A 21,431-nucleotide genomic window follows, 5' to 3' on the forward strand; every position below is an offset into this window, starting at 1 on the left:
TGCTTGGCCAACGCCGACAAGCCCCATCAGTGGCTTGGCATGGCCAATTACTTGCACAAGTACACGAAGAATTACGCTGGGTTTATTCAGCCGCTGTACTCGCTGCTGAAGAAAGACGTGATCTGGGAGTGGAAATCGGACCGCCAAGCTGCATTCGACTCGGTGAAGCAGAGCTTGGCGTCTGCGCCGATCCTGAAGCTTGCTGATGACTCGATGCCATTCCACGTCGTCTGCGACGCGAGCGATTTCGCCATCAGCTGTGCGCTGATGCAGTTCGATGATGACGAACACGAACGCGTTATCAGCTATCAGTCGCGCCAACCGAAGCCAGCCGAGAAGAATTACCCAGCTCACGACAAGGAGCTCCTGGCAATGCGGTACGCTCTGATCAAATTCAGAGTGTACTTGCTCGGTGAACAGTCATTTGCGGTTTACACTGATCACGCATCGTTGCGGACAGCGATGAAGAGCCCTCACTTGTCGCAACGGATGTGCCCGTTGGCTTTCCTTCTTCTCCGAGTACAACTTCGTTGTTCACTACAAGCCGGGCAAGAATAACATTCTCGCCGACGCGCTGTCTCGGCGTCCGGACTACGATCCCCGTGAAGCGCTAGGACATCAGCTGGCTGATGAGGACGACGATGAATGTGCGGTCTGCGTGTCGTCAGGCATCAACTTGACGTTGACCACGCCCACGCTCCCGCTGGGCGACGAGATTGCTACAGCGTACGATGATGACCCTATATACGGTGCCATCATGAAGCACCTGCGTGCTCCTAGTAGTGACACGCTAAGTGCCCTGTCAAAGACCACGCGGAATCAGATCGATCGATATCGACTGGACGGCAATCGGCTCAAGTACAGCATCGACAGGTTCGCTGGACCTCGAGTCGTCGTCCCAAACGACGCTGATCTACGTGCGCGCATAATCCACGAGTATCATGACGCCCCGACTGGAGGACATCTCGGTCGCGAGAAGACGTACGCGGCTCTGTCGAGAGACTTCTATTGGCCGCACATGTACAAGTGGGTACGCAAGTGGGTCCGCACATGTGAAACTTGCTAGCGAGTCAAACCGTGTTCGACGTCTCAGGCCCCATTGCGCCCTCTTCCGGTCGCCACGGAAGCCTAGCGCTCCATTTCGATGGACTTCATCTTCGGTCTTCCGCCCGATACAGCCGGGCGCACGGGTGTACTTGTGTTCGTCGATCGTTTCAGCAAGAGGGTCCATCTCGTTCCGGTGGCAGCCTCAATCACCGCGGAAGAGTCCGCGGCCCACTTCGTTGACGTGATTTTACGTCACCACGGTCTGCCGGAGTCCATCGTGTCCGACCGCGACCCGCGGTTTACATCCGCGTTCTGGTCACGCCTCTTCGAGCTCTTGGGAACAACGTTGCTGATGTCGACTGCGGCACATCCGGAGACGGATGGACAAACAAAACGCGTCAACCGAGTCCTTGAAGACGTTCTCCGCAGCTACGCGACTTCGTACACAAGCTGGATCTCGTTCTTACCGCTAGCCGAGTTCGCACTCAACAACGCCGAGCACGCCTCGACGGGCACGACGCCGTTCTTCGTGAACAACGCTCGACATCCACGTATTCCGGCACTTCTCGCCGTGGGCCACCCCATGGATGCTGGCGGCGCCACCCTTGGTGGGGGAGGATCTCCTTCGGTCGACATGGATGCTGAAGTTGCGGTCAGTCCTGCGGACAACGAGTCCGTGTCGTGGTCATCACCGGTAGCCTCACCGGTGCCAACAGGCCTGCCGGCGCACTCGACTTCAGGGTTATCTTCGGGTGTAGCCAGTGTGAACGCCTTGACTCGCTCTCCGTCCAAGCAGTCAATCGAGCCTCCTCGGCGTACTGCATCTCCGATAACGAGATGGACGCCGCAGAACTTGATCGAGCCAGGTAGCAAGATTCGCGAGCAGGTAGCTAACACGGCCAATTATACACCGAGTCCCTCGGGGCTTCCTGCCGATCGCTCGGCAGTTGCGGAATTCGTCATGCAAAGGCAATCCATCTCAAGGTTCGTCCGCGACGCACTGCAGAATGCAGTGGACAAGCAAAAGGAACAAGCTGACAAGCACGGTCGAAAGAACGTGAATGTATTCAAGATAGGAGATCGCGTTCTCCTATCGACCGAGGGAATCCGAGCTTCTGCCGTAACCAACCTCGGCGCCAACAAACTTGCTCCACGCTTCATCGGTCCTTTTCGAGAAACCAAGTCTGTGGGCGACGCCTACACCCTGGACATCCCGTCGTCACTTAGACTTCATCCGACGTTTTACGTCGGGCGACTGAAGCAATACTTCCCTGCGACGATTCCTGACCCGAGCCAGCAGACGGAGGATGCGTCGGGCGACCAGTCCGACGAGCCTGACGCGTCTGCCAGGCACGATCTTCCGCCCGCTCAGCTCCAATTTGAGTGTCCAACGCACGGTTCGAAACAGTCTCCACCTCGCCCTGAACGTACAGGACGTACACCGTATCATCGTGAAGGCCCACCACCGATAATTGACTCGGTGGGTGATGCGCGCTGGATTGTGGAGCGTATCGTTGACCACGAGGATCCCCACAGCTCGACCGACCAACGTAACGTCCGTAGTCGTGTCCCTCGTGCGGTTCCAACCGCGCGCCGCTATTTGGTACGTTGGCTCGGTAATCCCCCAGAGCATGATACGTAGGAGTCCCGCGCCAATCTTCTCCCCGACGTTCCGGACGTGGTCCACGAGTATGAGACCATGCAGCTTGAGAAGAAGAATTCCGCGGGTCACCCCGCGGAGACCGTGAACGAGATCGAGAACGTCCACGAGAACGACCCGCACGAGGAGGCGACAACGACGCCGAGCTCCGACGCGTGCAATGTCGGCGTGAGCCGCGGCGAACACTGACACAACTTGTCAGTGCAAGAATAAAAACAAGAAACCACCGGCGACATCGAACCGGTGACCAGTGGGTTGTCACCCGACACGCTACGACGGCGCCGAAACGACTTCGATTACCAGCGGCGACACGGTGGCCAACAAGTACCTGATTCTGGTGACACCAGTGGTGACAGCGTGATGCTCACTTGGGTTGCTCAAGTGGTTGACTTCCGTCGACAAGTCTCATGTCTTCGAGATGTTCGAAGCTATTCCGTTCTGGCAGCAAAACAACACTCGCGTGTGCGTGAGTGAATGCGCCTGGTGGGAATCGAACCCTGGCGTTTTGACTGGAAGCCCCATGCATTGACCATTGCGCCACAAAGTCGGCTTCGTGAGGTTCCTCGCGTCCGTAATCCAAGTGCCTCCAGTTCGGAGTCTTCTAAGTCGCATGTACGCTTGGCACTTCGTCAATGTGTGTCCTGGGAGCCGAGACACGCAGTGACGGTCCTCGCAGTACATCCAGAGCTTGTGGCGCACCTGTCGACCCTGGGCTTGCCCTTGTTACCACCGCCAGCGACGCGCTGGCACTGCCGCCCACCGCGCTGGCGCTGCCGCCCTTCGCGCTGTCTCTGATGTCTCCGCCTTGTCGGTTTTCGAGTTTTCTTCAAATGTGTTCCGTGCGCTTATGCTGCGTAAGCGCAACTTAGAGAGGAGGGTGATGTAATGGGCCCAACTCCAATTACATAAGTAGGTATATATTTCTTTAGTTATTACATAAGTAGGTAAAGTGGCACACGGGTAGCGTGTGCCAAGGTGTCATCATCTGATTGGTTGATAGTGAGGAGCCAGACTCACTTATTGACCAATCAGATAAAGACATGTGTTTGAGTGGTTCACACGAGGCCAGGGGTAGCCGTTCTGGTCCTAAATAAATCAGAGTTGAATTTGACACAAACCTAAGACTTGGTTTTACTATTGCGAGCTTCCTCCACAATATAGTGTAAGCTAGTGACGGTATCTCTTACCTCGTTACAGGTTAAGCTGGTACATTGAGCCAGACGCCGTGGCAGCATTAAAATTGAGGTAAGTGCAGCCTTTGTGGACGACGTTTACGACGCTATCAAGAAACCAATGTCTACAAGACCCACTTATTTAGAAAAACAATTGTAATCGTCTTCGCTAATGCACATGTACACAACTAAACAGAAGATTTGCTCCAAGGTAGAGAGGACCTGCAGAGCTGCTGGGATAGCTTACTGCAGACAATCCTTTAGACCGTGATATTTCAAATGGTGATGCACTCCAGAAAGGAATAGTTTGTCAGATCAACGGCATACAAAGTCAGGAGAAATATCTCTCTATCCTCTCGCTACTGGTTAGTGATATGAAAATGTGATTTATCACTAAATCAAGGAGGACGTTAGCAATGTACACAGCTTTCACTGCTTGCAGCCTTGCTAGTCATATATCCGTGGGCGCTGTGCTCTATTTTTGGGTAGAGCAGTACAATTGCGTCCTGGCACGCCACCGTCAATACATAGATGACGGCAAAGTCCGTGTCTCGGAGTACACTTTACTTTAGTCCAAGAGGGGTTCTTGCGCTCCCCCCCCCAAGTAGTCAGTATTGTAGGAAGGCACTCGTTCTGCAAAGCCACATACTGCACAAACTGCTTGGGTGAATTGATGCCGCGGGTGGCATCGACTTTCGGCACATTTGGAAACAAGCTGAGCAAACCACAAATATGCTTCGTCTGGAGCGTAATGGAAGTAGCAACTCACTGAAAAGGAGACACGTTAGACAGCTTATTAGCATGATGAAGCAAACGACTAACAGACTCATACCTCCCCTAGTATCGAATTTACTAATTTATGAAAATATATGCCCAACCTTTCCTTCTTGCTCTGAGAGCTCGCACATCCATTGTTTCAGCCATTTGGAGCTCGTGAGTGCAGTGTGATCTTGTTGCTTAAGCTTACAAAACAGATTGTGCACGTCTTGCATTGTAGGATTGCAGGAAAAGTTGTCGTGGATGTTGGTAAATATGTTTCTCTGCTTCGCTCCTGCGTTTCCTAGCTCGTTCACCATCGTTACAAGTTTTGGGTCTAATGCAGTGTGATTGTGCGAGTGCAGGTTAAAAGCACGCTTGTCTAGCGCGTGATAGTTCTCAACTCGCGATTTAGTGATCCGAATAACAAATCTAGGTTTACGACTTGCAATCACTTTGACACAGGCGTTGATATAGAACTCAATTATTTCAATTCGCCACCAGACATGCCTGGCAGGCATACGGTACCCTGTTGTATCCAGCTGGCCCAACCGGCCCAACTGGTCCCAACGGCATATCAGCTTGATGCCTGAGTGCCGCACAGCACGGCTGCCTCTTTCGCTTGCCTTGGTCACGGGGCTTGTTAGTTCCAGCGTGCGTACAGACCTACGTCCCCCGCAATTCACCCATTCTCCACTTACCAGTGGAACGTTGGACCAGTCGCCTAAACCGTCTTGTTAAGGGTATCCACCATGTTACTTGTACGTACGCGAAAGTTCCGAAGAATCCATTTGTTAGTGCTTAGCCAGAATACTATATTATGACATTGTGATTACAAACCTAAAAACATGCTTCTCTCGTACTCTTTCAGGAAGTCCTATAGCTCTTCCCACGAGGCGAGCGCACCTCGCTAAGGGGGAAGGCGTGACATCAAGCACCCTTTCCTCGTTTTTACCGCCTGAAGCTTTATACAAGATAACTGAACCTTTCAGATCGATTCTTCTTAGAGTGAGACGAATGCGTGCTGGTGGTACTGGACCCATTCTTCGTCACTATTTACCGCGAGCAGACTCCTCACATCGGCACGCTCATCTTCACCGTTGCTTCTCCCTTAGCTGGTGTCAGGCTCACAAATGCGCTGATCGTGTGCCATGTTACTAGGCCAATCGCGCTCTCTGCCCGTTGGCTAAATAGGTGGTGTGAAGCAGGGGGAAACTTAGTATACGAGTTTACAGCTAGGCGGCTCTGGCAGATGGGTTAGGGTAAGAAGTGGTCGCGACGTGGTGACTTGTGTAAGGTACACTCTCTCTGGGAAAGAGTGGTCGACAGTATTATGGCTTAGTGCTGAGTGTGGTGAAGTCAGAGCGAATCTGTTTGACACTGTCAACCAAGCAGCTTGTCAAGCCTCCTCTGCGTATCTATTCTCAGCAAGCCATGGAGATATAGGCGCATTTAATCATGCACTCAGCCTCTAATGTACGCACGGCCAGTACTATTATTTTCCATGATTTCAATAATAAAATAAAAACTTTATCGGATTCTACCATCGATTTGGTACACGCTTAATATCTCCAGTTTGTGAAATTTATTGATTCTCGAAGTTATCGCAGCTGAGAGGATTGTCTGTACGTCGTATACGTGCTGCGCATGTTAAAACAAAGCAAAGCCGCCCCCCTACGCCTGGTTCGTAGCCGTAGCATCGGCTTTGTTGCACTTTCAGCACATTCGCATTCAATCGTGGCGATCACATGAGCTTCAACTTACCAATGCCGGACTACCGTAAGATAGAAGCACAAAGGTAGGAGCATACAGCTGACGCGACTGGCCGTACTCACATGCTGCTTGTTTCGGGTACAAGCGAGCTCGCTGCGTCAAAAAAATTGTAGCCAAGTCCTCTTTGCTCGAACTTTGATGTTCTTATGTGTTTTCTGCGGTGCTGCCTGACCGACCGTGGATCTTATCATAAACACGACACCAGTTGGAGCATTCTCCAGAATAATCGGAGACCCAGACTCAGCGAATTGTGGCGCCTCGTTCACGTTAAGAATATCCACCACCACTTGCACTTGCGCGTCCAACGCGACCGAGTAGCCGGAGTCTACCACACGCACGCCAAAGGAATACTGGTTCGTACCTTCGTAGTTCAATTTATCCCACCGGACTGCAAGTTGACCGGAGCAGCTCTCAAGTCGGAATGGTAACCCTCCAGCGTTTTTGTTCACTAATTCGTATCGTAATGTTTCAGTCTGACCACGATCTGGATCCATCGCACGTATCGGCGTTCCGAAATTCAAGCCAGATGCAAAGTTCTCCGGAACACCAAAAGAGTATGACGTTTGCTGGAACGCCGCTGGTTCATTCACATCCAAGACTTTAATCTTGGATGTATAGTATTGTGCGTTGGGCATGATTGGTTAGAGTAGTGTGTGCTGGCCAACTCCGCTGCGCAGAGGCGGATGAAAGAAACATACCGAAATCAAAGGTACAAGTATTTTATATATTACGTGACCTACCAATTCCGTGTCCTGAAGACCTCTCTATAGGCAATACCCTTGGTGTATACGATTCCACCCTCAGCGATGACATCTAGATTGAAAGTAATCTTGATCGTATTTCTTAGAATCACCCTCAACAGCGCCATCCATGTGCGAACACTGGCGATTTCGAGTAGATACCCACATGGTGGATCAAGTAGTTTTGGACTTTGTTGATAGTCATGGCGAACGCTGGAACCACCAGAGACTGCTTGCACCCCTTTGCAAAATTAAGCGTCACTATCAGATTTGGAATTATGATGATAGGTGTCTTAACCTTCACGGCTGCCCACCGAGAGATATTCCTCGTTTCATTCAACAGTCGATCTGCAACCATGTTGTTGATACGCCGAGCACTTGCATTGTGGGAGCTGCTAGTATGACCCCGCTCAACGAAGTATTCATCAGGTAAATTCTCGGCATCAACGCTAGGGTAGACTGTGCGGGTTCCTCCGTCTTCTTCAGCTTCGTCCAAGTCTCGCTCGTGCTCGTCGTTCCAAAGGAGGGAGCAACCAGACGATGGAGGCGACTTTGAATCCTTCTCTATCAGCGACCTTTTGTTATCTACGTTGTTCTGGAATGATACTCATATTGCGTGGAAGGCCTATGACGTCGTCACTGATATCTGGGCTGACCTGATAACGCAACGCTTAGTAAACATTCAGATAATTGTGCCAACGCGGCTGTACTGGCTGCGTCTTGAGCGGTGCGGACACGCGTGTTCTTGGTCTGTCGCATTTGACACAAGTGACCCCAAAGCGGCGAAGACTTAAGGCAAACTTGAGTCGTCTCCGCACGCGTAGAATTCTTCAATTGGTGGCCTGGGCGGAAAAAAAAAGTCATTTCTGTTCGAGCAAATACTTGCTCACGCTTTTTGTATGCTGAGAAAAGCTGTCATTGCAGCTGCGTCGAGTGGAATTGCAGCTACCCTGTTAGCCGGAAGTCATACCGCGCATTCGACGTACCGGATTGCCCCCAAACTTACCAAGATATCGACGTACAGCTTTTCATGGCACAGCCAGAAAGCTGAATTTTAACGTAGAGCGAGTTTGATCATTTGGGACGAAGCATTGATGATGAGCAGAGCTTGCATTGAGGCTATGGATAGGTCGTTTCGGATATCATCAAGGACATGCTGGAGCTGTTCGGCGGCTCCCTTTGAGTGGTGACACGAGTAGTAGTTAAGGATAGGCCATCCAAAGGGGGCATTTTGCCCCATTATATGGCCGCATAAAGGTAACAAACGGATAGCTATTACTTTGTAATTGTTTCTCCAGCGCATATTATTAAAATATATACTTTAAAAAAAGTTCCAGTAACACTAATTCGTTTATGTCATTATAAGGGGCAAGATGTCGTTACGCCCACTAATTAGGCTGACGAGCGGAACGCCGAGATTCGAGAACAAGTGAATGTACTAAACTTCAAATAATAGCCCTTATTTAATTTATCTCGATGAAACTATCCGTAAACTCCATTGTCATTTCAAATGATAAGAAACAATGCAATCTGACTCAAACACGGTCCATCATGAAAATTTTGATCCAACCACGGTCCCTCCTGATAAAGTTCCACTTCCAGCTCTCATGCTTTTAGATGCTGTTTTGACACGAGTAGCATAACACGGCTCTAATACGCCAAGAAACCGCCAAGGTCAAAATGCTGTACCAGCTACGCCAACGCATCAGGACCATTTTATTTTACGATGCCTAATAATGCCAAATATCGCTGGAACAAGATCAAAAACTATATGTCAAAAGATTACGCACGACGCATTGAGAGAAAAAGACGTGAGCCCTCACATTGTACGCCACAAGAGTATGTTTTCGCATGGCGGGGTACAAGAGAGTACGCCTTCGCATGACGGAGTACATGGTTTTGAAAAACTTGGCTGGTAACTTATCTTCGAGCCAGAACCCCCTCCAGATGTATGGTCTTCCTTTGTTAGCCAATTGCGACGACATGGACGCTCGTGTGACCAATCAGGGCACAGTGCCAGTGGATGCTGCCCAGCAGGAGAATGAAGCGTACCGCCAGATCGAGCTGGAGAGGTTTGCGGGGCAGGCGCTCCAGCTGAACAACATCAAGAGAAATATTCCTGACCTAATTGTTGCGGCAGTGAGCAGACCGGGTGGAAACGAAAATATCCTTTGGCGGTATCGCTAAACACCGTTATCTTCACTTCCCCTTTGATTATTTTTGTGTGGGCGAGAGAAAGATTTGCAGTAGCACCGTTGTTTCTTAAAAGTGTTATATGCTCTAATGGCTTCGTTTTCAAAACTGTAGTATGGTCACATCAAAAGTGCCCGCTTATGAAATGGTAATCGCTAGCCTTTTTACTGCTTATTCTGAAATACCAGATTATGAATATACAAATGTTTAACCACACAAACTGCAAAGGGGCTTTCATTTACACATATCTTCCTGAACGAATATTCTCTCGAATACCTATTCTTTCTTCAGCTGGATGGATGCATGTTAATTTGTTACGGTCTGTTTATTTGCAAGCTGAACATGATAATACTTCGGTTATTTGAAGTGTGATCCCGAATATCATCAGAGAAAAAAAGGAATGTCTGCGGTTTGACTCGAAGTAGAAGCTGCATTCGCTTAGACACAGATACATTCAACTTCCGATACAATGGTGGTGCACAACAGACTGCTATCGCTTCTCGGAGGCTTTGACATTTCTCATGGCGCTCCAGGCCAGCGGTGTTTCCAGCGCTGCTATGCAACTTAAGCTTTATAATACCCCCGTAATACCTGGTCATTTGGCTCTTCTTCACATGTACGTTCGTGATCTGGACACGGCTGTTCAAGCGTTCATGTGTCGTTGTACAAGACGGGGTTCAAATTCAGTTTAGTGGCTAAGTTGAAGTGGTCGGTTTTTGCTGGTTTTGAACACTACCAAGCTTTTTAGATTTGCCTAAAGCACTGAAGTAGTTTGTCCAGTTATAGTGGTCGGTTAACATACTGATCATATCCCACAATTGGCGAATATGTTGTTGTAGTGCTGCTTTCCCCCAGGGGAGGCAAATGCTCGCATTGTGATCTTATCAGTACCGGCTGTAGTTTTTTCTAAAAGTACCATGTTGCTCTCCATTTCGAACGGGGCATTATAGAATGAGCTCGTCCTCAGAATTTCACTTGAAGTTGCTGCCTTCAGAGTTTCTCAAGAAATTATTCATATACAATCTACATTACGGGTCCATAAAACCCAATGGTATGGCCATAATCGAAAGGTGGAGCAAACATGGATAGACGCCATAGTATAATATATAAAGCCGGTGCACTTTGCCCGGTCGACGGAGGTCGAGTTGCGGGGCAAGTAGCTGTGGTGAGACGTCGTGAACGATATGCAGGACGACGAAAAGGACAGTTGGAAGTGTAAGGCGCGTTCTTATTTAGAAAACTGCAGTACAGGGCCACAGGGCCACCCAACCCCTAGACAGGTGAGCGGCTGGGCAAAACTGCAGGGTAGCTGCAAAGCGAGGGTGGGCGACATCTCCACCCTCCTTAACCAGTCACGTCTAAACCAAAAAGCGCCGATGGTTTTCATCGGTCCTCAGCGGGACTCCTCTCTGCTGGCACTACTAGCGGTGGCAATCGTTGACGAGGATGGCAGCCGACAGGAGCAGTTCGTACGTAGTCGACTGCTGTGGACTCTCGAGAAGGAGCGGTTTTTACGAGAAGGGCAGTTTTCAGAGATGCTGTTGCTCTCGAGGTCATCCCGCGCCTGCGCGACAACCTGTACTGCGCTGAGACACGGACCTACAGGTCGTTGTCTGGTTGTCGTCAGACACCGCCTTCTTTTTGACCAATCGTACACCGAACAGGATCTGCAGGAGCCTGCACGCGCTAAATAAGAAGCGCCCTAGGCGCGTTCTTATAGAAGGAACAGTGGGCGGAAGGCGGAGACATGGGCTTGGGGCTTACGGTCGATGGGTCGATTATTGGGAAAGACGACTGAATCTTCGATATCGGCTCAAGTCGTTACCTAGCCCACGATCTGAGCCTACTGGAGGGTCTAAAGGACTTTGATAGCCAGTGCATTGCTGCTGGAGCACCCAACGTTATTTATACCAAGCGCGGCAGCGTGATGCTGATGACAACGGCAATGAGGTGTAATACCCGAAAACGGCTACTTAACAAGCAATACGTTAAGAACCTGAAAAAATATCATTTAGTACAGCCTCTTGGAGGCGAAGGAATTCGGTCTCACGTACCGTGGAAAACTTCGAGTAGTGGACATCAGTGGCGGACCGGCGGTCTTCGACGTGGAGAAGACCAGCAATGTGATCAGTGTGGGTCCGTCGGAAACCAGTACCCGCTGGAATGGGGGGGCGTGCTCATGGTGGTGTTGGTGGAGAACGATGCTGCAGTTGGACAGGTCGTGCAGAGCGGGTCACACTGGCACCTTCACCACAGACTTGTTCACCTAAACTACGACACAATTATATGCATCGCAAAGGACCCGGCATCGGACATTCCGTTGACAAATTAAGTGCGTGCGAACTGCCTGGTCTGCGCTCAGGTCAAGCCGACCAAGCGTCGTCAGTCGCAGAAAGACACGAAAGAGCACTCGCCAATAGATGTCATCGGTGGGGCATCTGCTACGACTTGAAATGGCCGATGACTCCACGCGACCGACTCGGAAACCGGTATCTAATCACTTTATCGATCAAAGAGCCAACTATTTGTCGGAAGTTGACACTTGGAGGAAGGAGGGTTGCGGAGAGGCGGAAAGGCGCTTGTACTCGTCGTGGTGTTTTGGAAAGTGATTGAGCTGGTGGGTCTTTAAAATGCAAAACTAACTGACACTACATGCAGACGGAGTCCCCTTTGACCGAGCCGCCTGCCCAAGCCTTCTCATCGCTCACGTCGAAATACCCACGTCGCTCCCATTGATGTCGCTGGTGCTGGAGCCACTCTGTCGCCCGTGTTCATCCTGTGTCCACTTGACACAGTGGGCCAACGAGTAGTACGTACCAGATTCTCCCTGATGACACTAGATCTGTTCGTCGATGTCAACGACGTTGACGCTCCAACACTCCCACTCGACGAACGGCGAGACGGTCACGAAAGTACTGGAACTTGGTTGCTCCCAGAGCCTTGGTGAAGTGGTCGGCGATCATCTCCGCAGTGGGGCAGTACTCGATACGAATGTGGTCCTCCTTCACCTTCTCACGAAGCCAGTGATACTTCGTGTCGATGTGGCGCGAGCGTTGCGTCACGGCCTTGCTCTCCGCCAGGTGTTGGGCCCCTTGGTTGTCTTCGAACACAGTGATCTGGTCAACTTCCAGTCCCAAATCCTTTAAGACCAAGTTGATCCCAATACACTCCTGGACACCGCTCCCCATCGCAATGTACTCAGCCTCGGTGGAGGACAGCGTCACCATCGACTGCTTCTTCGATCCCCACTCGATCAGGCAGCCGTCGTAGAAGATAGCGTACCCCGTCGCCGACTTAGCATTGCGCTCCACTGCGAATGCAGCGTCGCAGTATACAACGAGTCCTTTTACAGCACTGCTCTTGTATACCAGCCCAAAATCTTGAGTGTTGCGCAGGTACCGAAAGACGTGCTCCACACCGTGCTTGAGGCAGTCGGTCGGAGTCTCGATCTCTTGAGCAAGAATCCGCACCGCAGTAGCCATATCCGGTCTCGTGTTTACCGTCAGATAAAGCAGCGCTCCGATAGCAGGACGGGGACGAAAGTTGATCACCTCCTGCGCCTTGAAGAGTTGATCACGAAAACGTTCCTCCATGGGAGTGCGTGCTGGCATCGTTTTATCCATGTTGAACCGCTCGAGGATCGACTTCGCATACTTCTGCTGCCCGATAGTCACTTCGTCACCACTTTGTGACCACTGCAGCTCCAATCCAAGGAAGTAGCTGGCATCCTCGAAGTCGTTCACGTCGTATGTCGTTTCCATAGCAGCCTTGAACGAGGCCAGGTCCTCATCGTGCGTTGCGAACACCAACATGTCGTCAACGTAAACGAGTATTATCATCAGATTGTCGTCATCCGCGCTGCCCTTTGAGAACAGGCAGTAGTCGGCTTCTCCTTGATAGAAGCCTTGACTCTCCAGAAAGAGACGCAGGTTCTCGTACCAGGATCTTGACGCTTGCTTTAGCCCGTAGAGTGCCTTGCGCAGACGCCATACGTGTTCATCAGCATTCTTGTAGCCTTCAGCTGGTTCCAGGTAGATCTCTTCGTCCAAGGCTGAGTTGAGGAACGCGGCCTTCACATCCAACTGCATGCGCTTCATGCGTCTCGCCACCACAATGACCAGCACAAGACGAAGAGTGCTGTGGCGCACGACCGGGCTGAACGTCTCAGTGTAGTCCACTCCGAACCGCTGGCTGTACCCCTTAGCGACGACACGTGCTTTGTACTTGTCCAAGCTGCCATCCGCAAGAGTTTTCTTTTTGAACACCCATTTTGACTTCACAGCAGTGCGGCCTGGAGGCAATGGTACTTCTTCGAACGTCCCATTGTCCAGAAGACTCTGGATCTCGTCGTCCATTGCACGCTCCCACTCGCTTCGATCATCAGACGCGTCGACTTCTTCAATGTTGAGCGGCTCAACACCCAGAGCCCAATTCGTAATGTCACTTGGTGTTAGGTTGCTGTAGATGTAGCCGTCTCGAACACTCCTACCATCAACTGCTGCAGGAAAAACACGCTCTTCAACCATCGCGCAGACCTCCTCCATGGACAAGTGCGACTCGTCGTAGTCCAGCTTGCGCTGACTTGGCCTCGGGATCCTGCTGGACTTGCGAACAGGATTCTTTGCCTTCTCTAGACGTGGATCACCTCGAAGCCGGGCTTGCATACGAACGGCTCCCACTGGTTGAGAACTCCCACTCGTTGGTTGATCCGGTGTTTCCAAATTGCTGCTTACTGCGCTCGGTGTCGGCACCATTGCCACGTCCTCCTCACCGGGTGTGGCCATGGACACATCTTGCTTTTCTTCTTCTACTGTCTCGAGACGTGATAAAAGCGTGCTGTTAACCGCATCCAACTGCAAGAGATCGAGCTGCGAGCTTATCGTGATCTCGTCTCCATCGTCGACTGGAAGGAACTGGTCTTCGTAGAATACAACGGTGCGCGCCGTGATTGCTTCACCAGTCCCATGGTGCGGAATGTACACCAAGTACGCACCACCTGTAGCATACCCGATGAAGATGCCGTTGCGTGTCTTGGAGTCCAGCTTCTTACGGTGCTCCTTCGGAACCAGTGCTTGCGCCTTACATCCAAAGACTCTCAAGTTGCTGATGTCAGGAGCTTTCCCAAACAAGGCCTCCATCGGCGTCTTCCCATCAAGCACCTTCGTTGGACAGCGATTCCGCACATACCCAGCGCACACGACTGCGTCAGCCCAGTACACAGTTGGCAAGTTGGCTCCAAGCATCATGGACCGAGCCATCTCGACAATTACGCGATTGCCACGCTCGACCTTCCCATTCTGCTGTGGACTGTACGGAGTCGAGAACTCCTGTACAATGTCGTTCTTCTCACAATAGGCAGCAAACACACCACCTGTGTACTCTGCAGCGTTGTCTGACTTGACGAACGCCACACGATACGTCGGAGCATACGCCTTCATCTTCGCGATGCAGTCCTTGATAGCATCCAGTTGAGCTTGAGAGCTCTTCACACGAAGTGGATACACCATATCTAGATGAAATGGCTCCACAACAACGTTCGCCATACCAGTAAAACCTTCACGAGACGTCACCTGCATTGGCCCCACGTAGTCGATTGCGAGCAGGATCTGGTTTTTCTTGAGGACGCGCTTGTCCTTTGCGGCAAATGGCTTCTGTGACAGCTTGCCACTCACGCACGTTGGGCACGCTTGCTTCACAGCACCTTTCCATGGTACCCCCAGCTCTCCCAGTAGCTGTTGAACACTTTGCACATTTAAGTGTCCAAAGCGGCGATGCCACGTCTCCACATGAGGCGCTTCGCTCGTCATCATCGCGACATCTTCGACGGGCTTGCTGGCAGCATCCAGCACGTACATTTGGTTGTGTGCTCTCGATGCTTGTATGGTCACTCCATTCGACGCGCGAATAGCGCAACCAACTCCCTTAAACTCCACCGTCATCCCGCGACGCGATGCCGCCCCAACAGACACGAGGTTGCGGGCCAGTCCCTTCACAAATAGAACATCTTGGAGGACGCATACCTCTTTCCCGTTCTTGTACAGTGGTGCTTGCCCCATGGCGGTTGCCACCAAGCTGTCACCGGACGCAACTGTGAGCACACGAGGCTCTGCCAGCTCACGCGCCCCCACCAAGTTGTCAGCATGTCCTGTCATGTGGCTCGTGGCCCCGCTGTCCACGATCCACTCTCGCTTGCACTCGTCGGTCACATCGTGGACCGAGAACGCCACACTAGCGGCCTCGCCGCCCTTGCCCTTCGGTGGCACTCGCTCCTTCGAGCAGTCTCGCGCGAAGTGCCCCATTTCTTGGCAGCTGTAACACTTGACCTTGGTCATGTCACGTTTATTCTTCCCCTTCTTGCCAGCCACTTGTTCAGCAGAGAAGGCTCCATTCGATGCATTCGACTTACCACTGCCATTCGTCGAGCGACGATTCTTCTGCTGGTCTCGACGAATTGCCTCAGCTTGGCACCGCGTCACCATCGCCTCGAATGTCTGGCACATCTCGAGAACGCCGACAAAACCGTTCCACGCAGGTCCCAGACTCTGCATGAAGTTCTGGCGCTTCTCTTCGTCCGCCAAGTACACACGCTGCTCTTGGAGGTCCCCAATCACCCTCTTGGTGGTCTTGATGTGCTCCGTCATGGAGTCACCATCAGCGAGGTACAGACTCATGTACTCTCGTTTCGCAGCACCGACGCTGGCACTACACTTCACGTTGTAGGTCAGCCGCAGGTGGCGCAGCATGGCCAGCGGGTGATCAAACAGATACACCTCCGCTGCCAGTTTCTCCGTCAGCGCCGACAGGATGATCGATGACGCCATCTTCAGCCGCATGACTTGTTCATGTAGTGGTGTTCTCGGAGCCACCGTCCCGGACGTTCCAGCGACGACAGCCGCATCGTACACCTTCAGCGCTTCAGCCTCCGCTGCAAGCCCGTCAGCCGGTGGCGCATCCTTCTCGACGTCAGCCCAGAGTCCCTTGATCTCGAGGACCAGCTTCACCTGGGCGCCCCACGCTGGGAACCCAGTACCGTTGAAGTGCTTCAGCTTCGTCGCGAACGCCGTGGCCGTAGTTGCGGACGTCATAACCTGTCGGAAGTTGACACTTGGAGGAAGGAGGGTTGCGGAGAGGCGGAAAGGCGCTTGTACTCGTCGTGGTGTTTTGGAAAGTGATTGAGCTGGTGGGTCTTTAAAATGCAAAACTAACTGACACTACATGCAGACGGAGTCCCCTTTGACCGAGCCGCCTGCCCAAGCCTTCTCATCGCTCACGTCGAAATACCCACGTCGCTCCCATTGATGTCGCTGGTGCTGGAGCCACTCTGTCGCCCGTGTTCATCCTGTGTCCACTTGACACAGTGGGCCAACGAGTAGTACGTACCAGATTCTCCCTGATGACACTAGATCTGTTCGTCGATGTCAACGACGTTGACGCTCCAACACTATTGTCGCGATTTCCTACCAAAGAGCAAGGACGTGGCGGCGATGCAACTCAAGTACTTCATGGCGTTCGTCGATAGGTTGTTTAATTGCCGTACCCATGTGCTGCGAGCCGACGGCGGAGGAGAGTACAAGATCCTTGATAAGTTCTGCAAGAGAACTGGGATTTTGAGGCAAGTGAGAGAGCCGCGCGACCAGGCGGACAACGGCAAGGTGAGGGCATGCACCACACCATCATGAACATCGTGCGGAGCATGGTTTTTCCTGTGGTCCACCCCTCAGTTTCTGGTGGATGCTGTGGAATACGCGGCATATATCGCTGAATATGCTAACTAAGGTCGCTCCGGACTTGGGCGACCTAGCGGTCTTTGGATCACCTTCTACGGTGCACGTCGACTGTAATGAGCCTACTTCAAACCCACTACTTCGGCTTACACACTAACCCCTGTGCATGAGGAAGCGTAAGTTGCGTTTCTTTTAGATTAACTAAACTTTCGTCCAAAAGTATTGATTTACTTAAATAGGAAAGCAAAGCCGATTTCCGGTAATATTGAGAACTGTATATTTGTTTTGTTTCGGCTTTCCTCCTAATCTAATATTCAAAATGAAAGTATTCGTCAACGAATGGTTGACAGAATCCTACTATTCTAATTGGTTGAAGATATTGACTTTCATCCAATGAATTTTCTAAATGCACGCAGGCCAATAGTCGGTCAAATGTAACCATAGTTGTATCTCACATCAACTTGGAAAACCTCCTTCGCAACCAAGTGGCTGCATGTAGCCACTTGCGTCTAACCCCGTTACATCGACTCCAAACAGAACGAGCACCTAAAATGAGTGCATCTCGAAGGCTTGGAGGATTCGGAGAATCTAACCACCTCAGAAGAGAAGACTTCGAAAGAGAGCTCGAAGGACAAAACGAAGAAGCGTAGCGGCAAAAAAATGAATCGCTGGACGCGGGATAAACACAGGACGCGCACGGTGACGCGGGAGTCGTTGAGGCAGCAGCGGACCAAGGTACGGTAAGGAAGGAGCAGCACACCGGGCACGGACGTGGTAAGCAGTGTGCGAGAGGCGGACCCAAGCTGTGAGTAGCTGACTGTGAAGGGAATTTCTGGTAGTCATTGCAGAGGAGCTCAAGGCATTATAAAAGTGTGGGTGGTGGTGGTACCACCAGTAGGCAGCCATGTAAAGCTTACTAAATGGATTTTCAAAAGGAAGACGGACGCTGACGAAGTCAAAGAGAGGTTCAAGTCGAGGCTGGTCGCGTGCGGTAACGAAAAAGTGTTCGGCTTCGACTTTGGCCTCACCTTCGCGGTGGTAATGAAACGGATCACGGTCAGGGTATTCCTGGTGTTTGCGCTGAGTTGGGGAGTGCCAGCGAGGCACGGAGACGCCCCCAACGCATACGTGAAGGCGGACACGGAGCAGCACCTGGTGATCTACCTGGAGACCGCGCAGGGAATGGAGATCGGTGGGGACCTGTTGCGTAAGCTAGGCGTTAGCGGCAAGGGCAAGCTGACTCTGCGCCTGAGAAATCACCGTATGATCTGCGTCAAACGAGCAGGCTGTGGAGCAACCTGTTGCACTCCAAGTCAGGCTTCACGCGCTGCCTCACATACATGTATCTATACTACAATCCAATGGGGAGAGATGATTCTCGTGAGCGTGTAGAAGCAGACTAGACTTGCACTGTCAACGAAGGAGGCAGAGCTCACGGCGGCGTCACAGGTTGGACGGCTGCTGGGCTGTGAACAATCATGCGCTAACACGAACACCAAGATGTCAGCTATATCAGCGAAGCCAATGTTGTTGTACATGGAGTTCTTGTCGGCCAATGTCAGCGACACTTTCATAGCAAAGCTTATGGACAAGAAGATTGCCTTGCCTTTGATGCGAGGTTCACCAACGGCTACCACTTTGTTACGGTGATGGCCATTGTAGCTTTACCATTGCGACGCCCTCCGTAACGGACCAGGTGCAACCGATACAGTCGACGTAGAAGATTTCTTTTAAGCTGGTCAAATATATCGCTACTACCGTCAAGGGCCCCGGCCAACCAATCTTATCTACGTTTATTTCTCTTCTCAGCCGCTCACTATGGGACAAAGTTGCTGCTGCGTTTTAAGGACCAGAAAAAAGCTAGGAAGTATAATGGACAACATACACTTTTTAGGGGGGAATAGCTTTGTAGATAACAATTGAATAGATGTAGGAATCGTATTTACGATCTATGAGACTTATACATTATGGGGCCATAGTCTATCGACTATGGCCCCATAATGGATAGATGCGACTTTTAACCCCTTTGAAACAAAGCCCATAAGAAATTGCGACCCCCTGCCTAATGAGAGCTCTGATATCATAAATACTTGTACCCAACACTACCTGGTCTTTTCTCCTGCGACCGAACGTGTGTGCAAACAGTTCATTCAATACACGCTCGGTGAGTATTAATTACGCAATACGTTCACTGTACGCTCAACGAGAGTGTAGTCTCACATTACGCGTCAGAGTAACCTTCCTGTGCTGTACTTGTGACTTCTGCTCATTAGCCGCAACATAGTAGAATGCAGGCATTTGCGCAAGTCACTACAGAAGCGATCACTATTTAGATGAACGTAGTGGTCAACCGCTCAAGACCCTTGCGGAGCGGTTGCCACGAGCTAAATTGACCATGGATTGCTCCGAACAGCACTCCTTTGTGGCTGCAGAAATGTAAGCTGTTAGATCACATAGGCAAGCGGAAGTCACATTTAAAGCATTAACCCCTTGAACGCGACGGCCTGTATTAGACACGATATCAGAAAAAGCTTATCCTGGACGATACACGATAAGGAATTTTGACTTGACGTTTGTATAGAGGTATACAAACTTTAAATGAAATAGGGGACGGGGTGCCGGGTTGTCTCACCTACTTATTTCCGGCTCGAAGTGCGTCTTTCCATTTTCTAAAAATTAAGTCTAAGAGGTTTTAGTGTGGTGTGGACAACGTACGACAAATTCTTACAGTCAATAGCTCACACGCCACTCATTTCACTCATTAAAAAATTTGCGCCGAGTCCAAGAGATGTCAGGTTTTCGCGCCCGCTGGGCTGAGCTGAAGAAGGAAGGCTGGTCTTCGAAGAGGCCGGCTGGCCTCTCGGTTGACTTCACATACTTGAAGCCTGGTAAGACCAAGAAGGACACCCGTGGCGTCGATTTTTTCGTCGAAGAAGAGGAATTAATGCGCTACTTAGACCGCATTGATCTTGGTAAGACCTTGAATTATTTTGCATCGCATAATGACAGTCTAACGTGTTATATTGAAACAGAGAAAGCTGCCAAAGAAGCACAGCAGCCTACACTACCAGAAGCAGCCTTTGCTACGACTGCTGAATGCGTTGAGCCTCAGGAAGACGTCGATGCCACGTCTAGCGGTATTGTGATGCTTGGTCTTGAATATACACGATATTCTGCCGGCTAATGATGTATAATACAAACGTGTTACTTACAGCAGCTACGTTACGCGAGGAGAGCAATACAGAAGGTGGTGATCAGCAAAATGAAGACAGCAGAGACACGAATGATGCTGTTGCCCAAAAAACAACGCCAGTCTGGTATGATGCTGTGTTTACCTGTATTTTACCGTTTAGCGTGCGATCTAACATGTATATTGCTGCTGTGTTGTAGATGGAGTTAGTGGCGTCTCGCACAGTGATAGTGATGGCAGCCAGCCTTCACCGACGTTGCGCTGCACATCGCCTCATCTCTCTCCGACCCCACGAGTCGAGTACCCCGACGTGTCAGCTCGTATGACTTATAGCCTCCAGTCTGACGATGAGCCAAGCTCGGAAGATGATCCCGAGATTCAACGCAATCTGGACCCGGCGTTTGACGAGGCTGATGAGACCGTACGACAAGGAGAGAATACGGGTCCTCGCCGGTCGGCAAGGATTGCTGCGTTTTGTGATGGTGCGTTTTAGATCGTATGTACACGTTTGTGATACAGGATACTGATCGTAGATTGTATTCTTGTGCTGTACCAGATATCAACATTACTGTAGACGCAGACGATCCTGAGGAATACCAAGCCATGGTCTCCGATGCTGAAAACGATGACGGGTGTTCTGACGGCGCTGACAGTGCACTCGGAGATGAAACGGAAGGCGGAGACGAAGACGAGCTGGAAGAAGATGATGAAGATCCAGCAGAAGCATTGTTTGACGACGATCTTTTAACTGCGGTTGGTGGTATGGCTAGTATTACAAGCGGCACGATTAGCGCTGATATCCTGAAGGATATGGCAAGCAATGGATGGTCTAATCCTATATCATACAGTCCATTTCCATATCTCGACCAGCCTTATGAGCCTCGCACGGCGAATATGCAAGAGGATTACCCGCAGTTGTTCCGAGAACACTACGGACCTACACCGAGAAGTCTAGAAGCGGCCACGACAGTTTCTGGGGTGCTATTTTACTTCATGCAGCCTCGCTTGTGGGAAGACATCGCGGAGGCAAGCAACGAATACTTTGATGAAAAGATCGACGAACGGGTTGAAGGACAGTACACGAAGCAGGAACAAAGAGAAAAGAAGATTCCTGGATTCAAGAAGAGCACGCGCGATGCGATCAAGGCTGTATTACTCTCTACGCCACCTATCACT

General features: G+C 51.0%; 1 protein-coding gene across 1 annotated transcript; it reads left to right on the plus strand.

Moving 5' to 3' along the window:
- Positions 1-16,756: 16,756 nt before the first annotated feature.
- PITG_05283 (uncharacterized protein) lies at positions 16,757-18,457 on the plus strand (the record flags this gene model as incomplete). Its single annotated transcript, XM_002998907.1, has 3 exons — positions 16,757-16,993; positions 17,305-17,324; positions 17,914-18,457. The coding sequence occupies 3 exons, from the start codon at positions 16,757-16,759 to the stop codon at positions 18,455-18,457; spliced, it is 801 nt and encodes a 266-aa protein (XP_002998953.1).
- Between the last annotated feature and the right edge of the window lie 2,974 nt (positions 18,458-21,431).

Source organism: Phytophthora infestans, genomic scaffold, assembly GCF_000142945.1.
Source record: "Phytophthora infestans T30-4 supercont1.7 genomic scaffold, whole genome shotgun sequence".
NCBI lineage: Eukaryota > Oomycota > Peronosporomycetes > Peronosporales > Peronosporaceae > Phytophthora > Phytophthora infestans.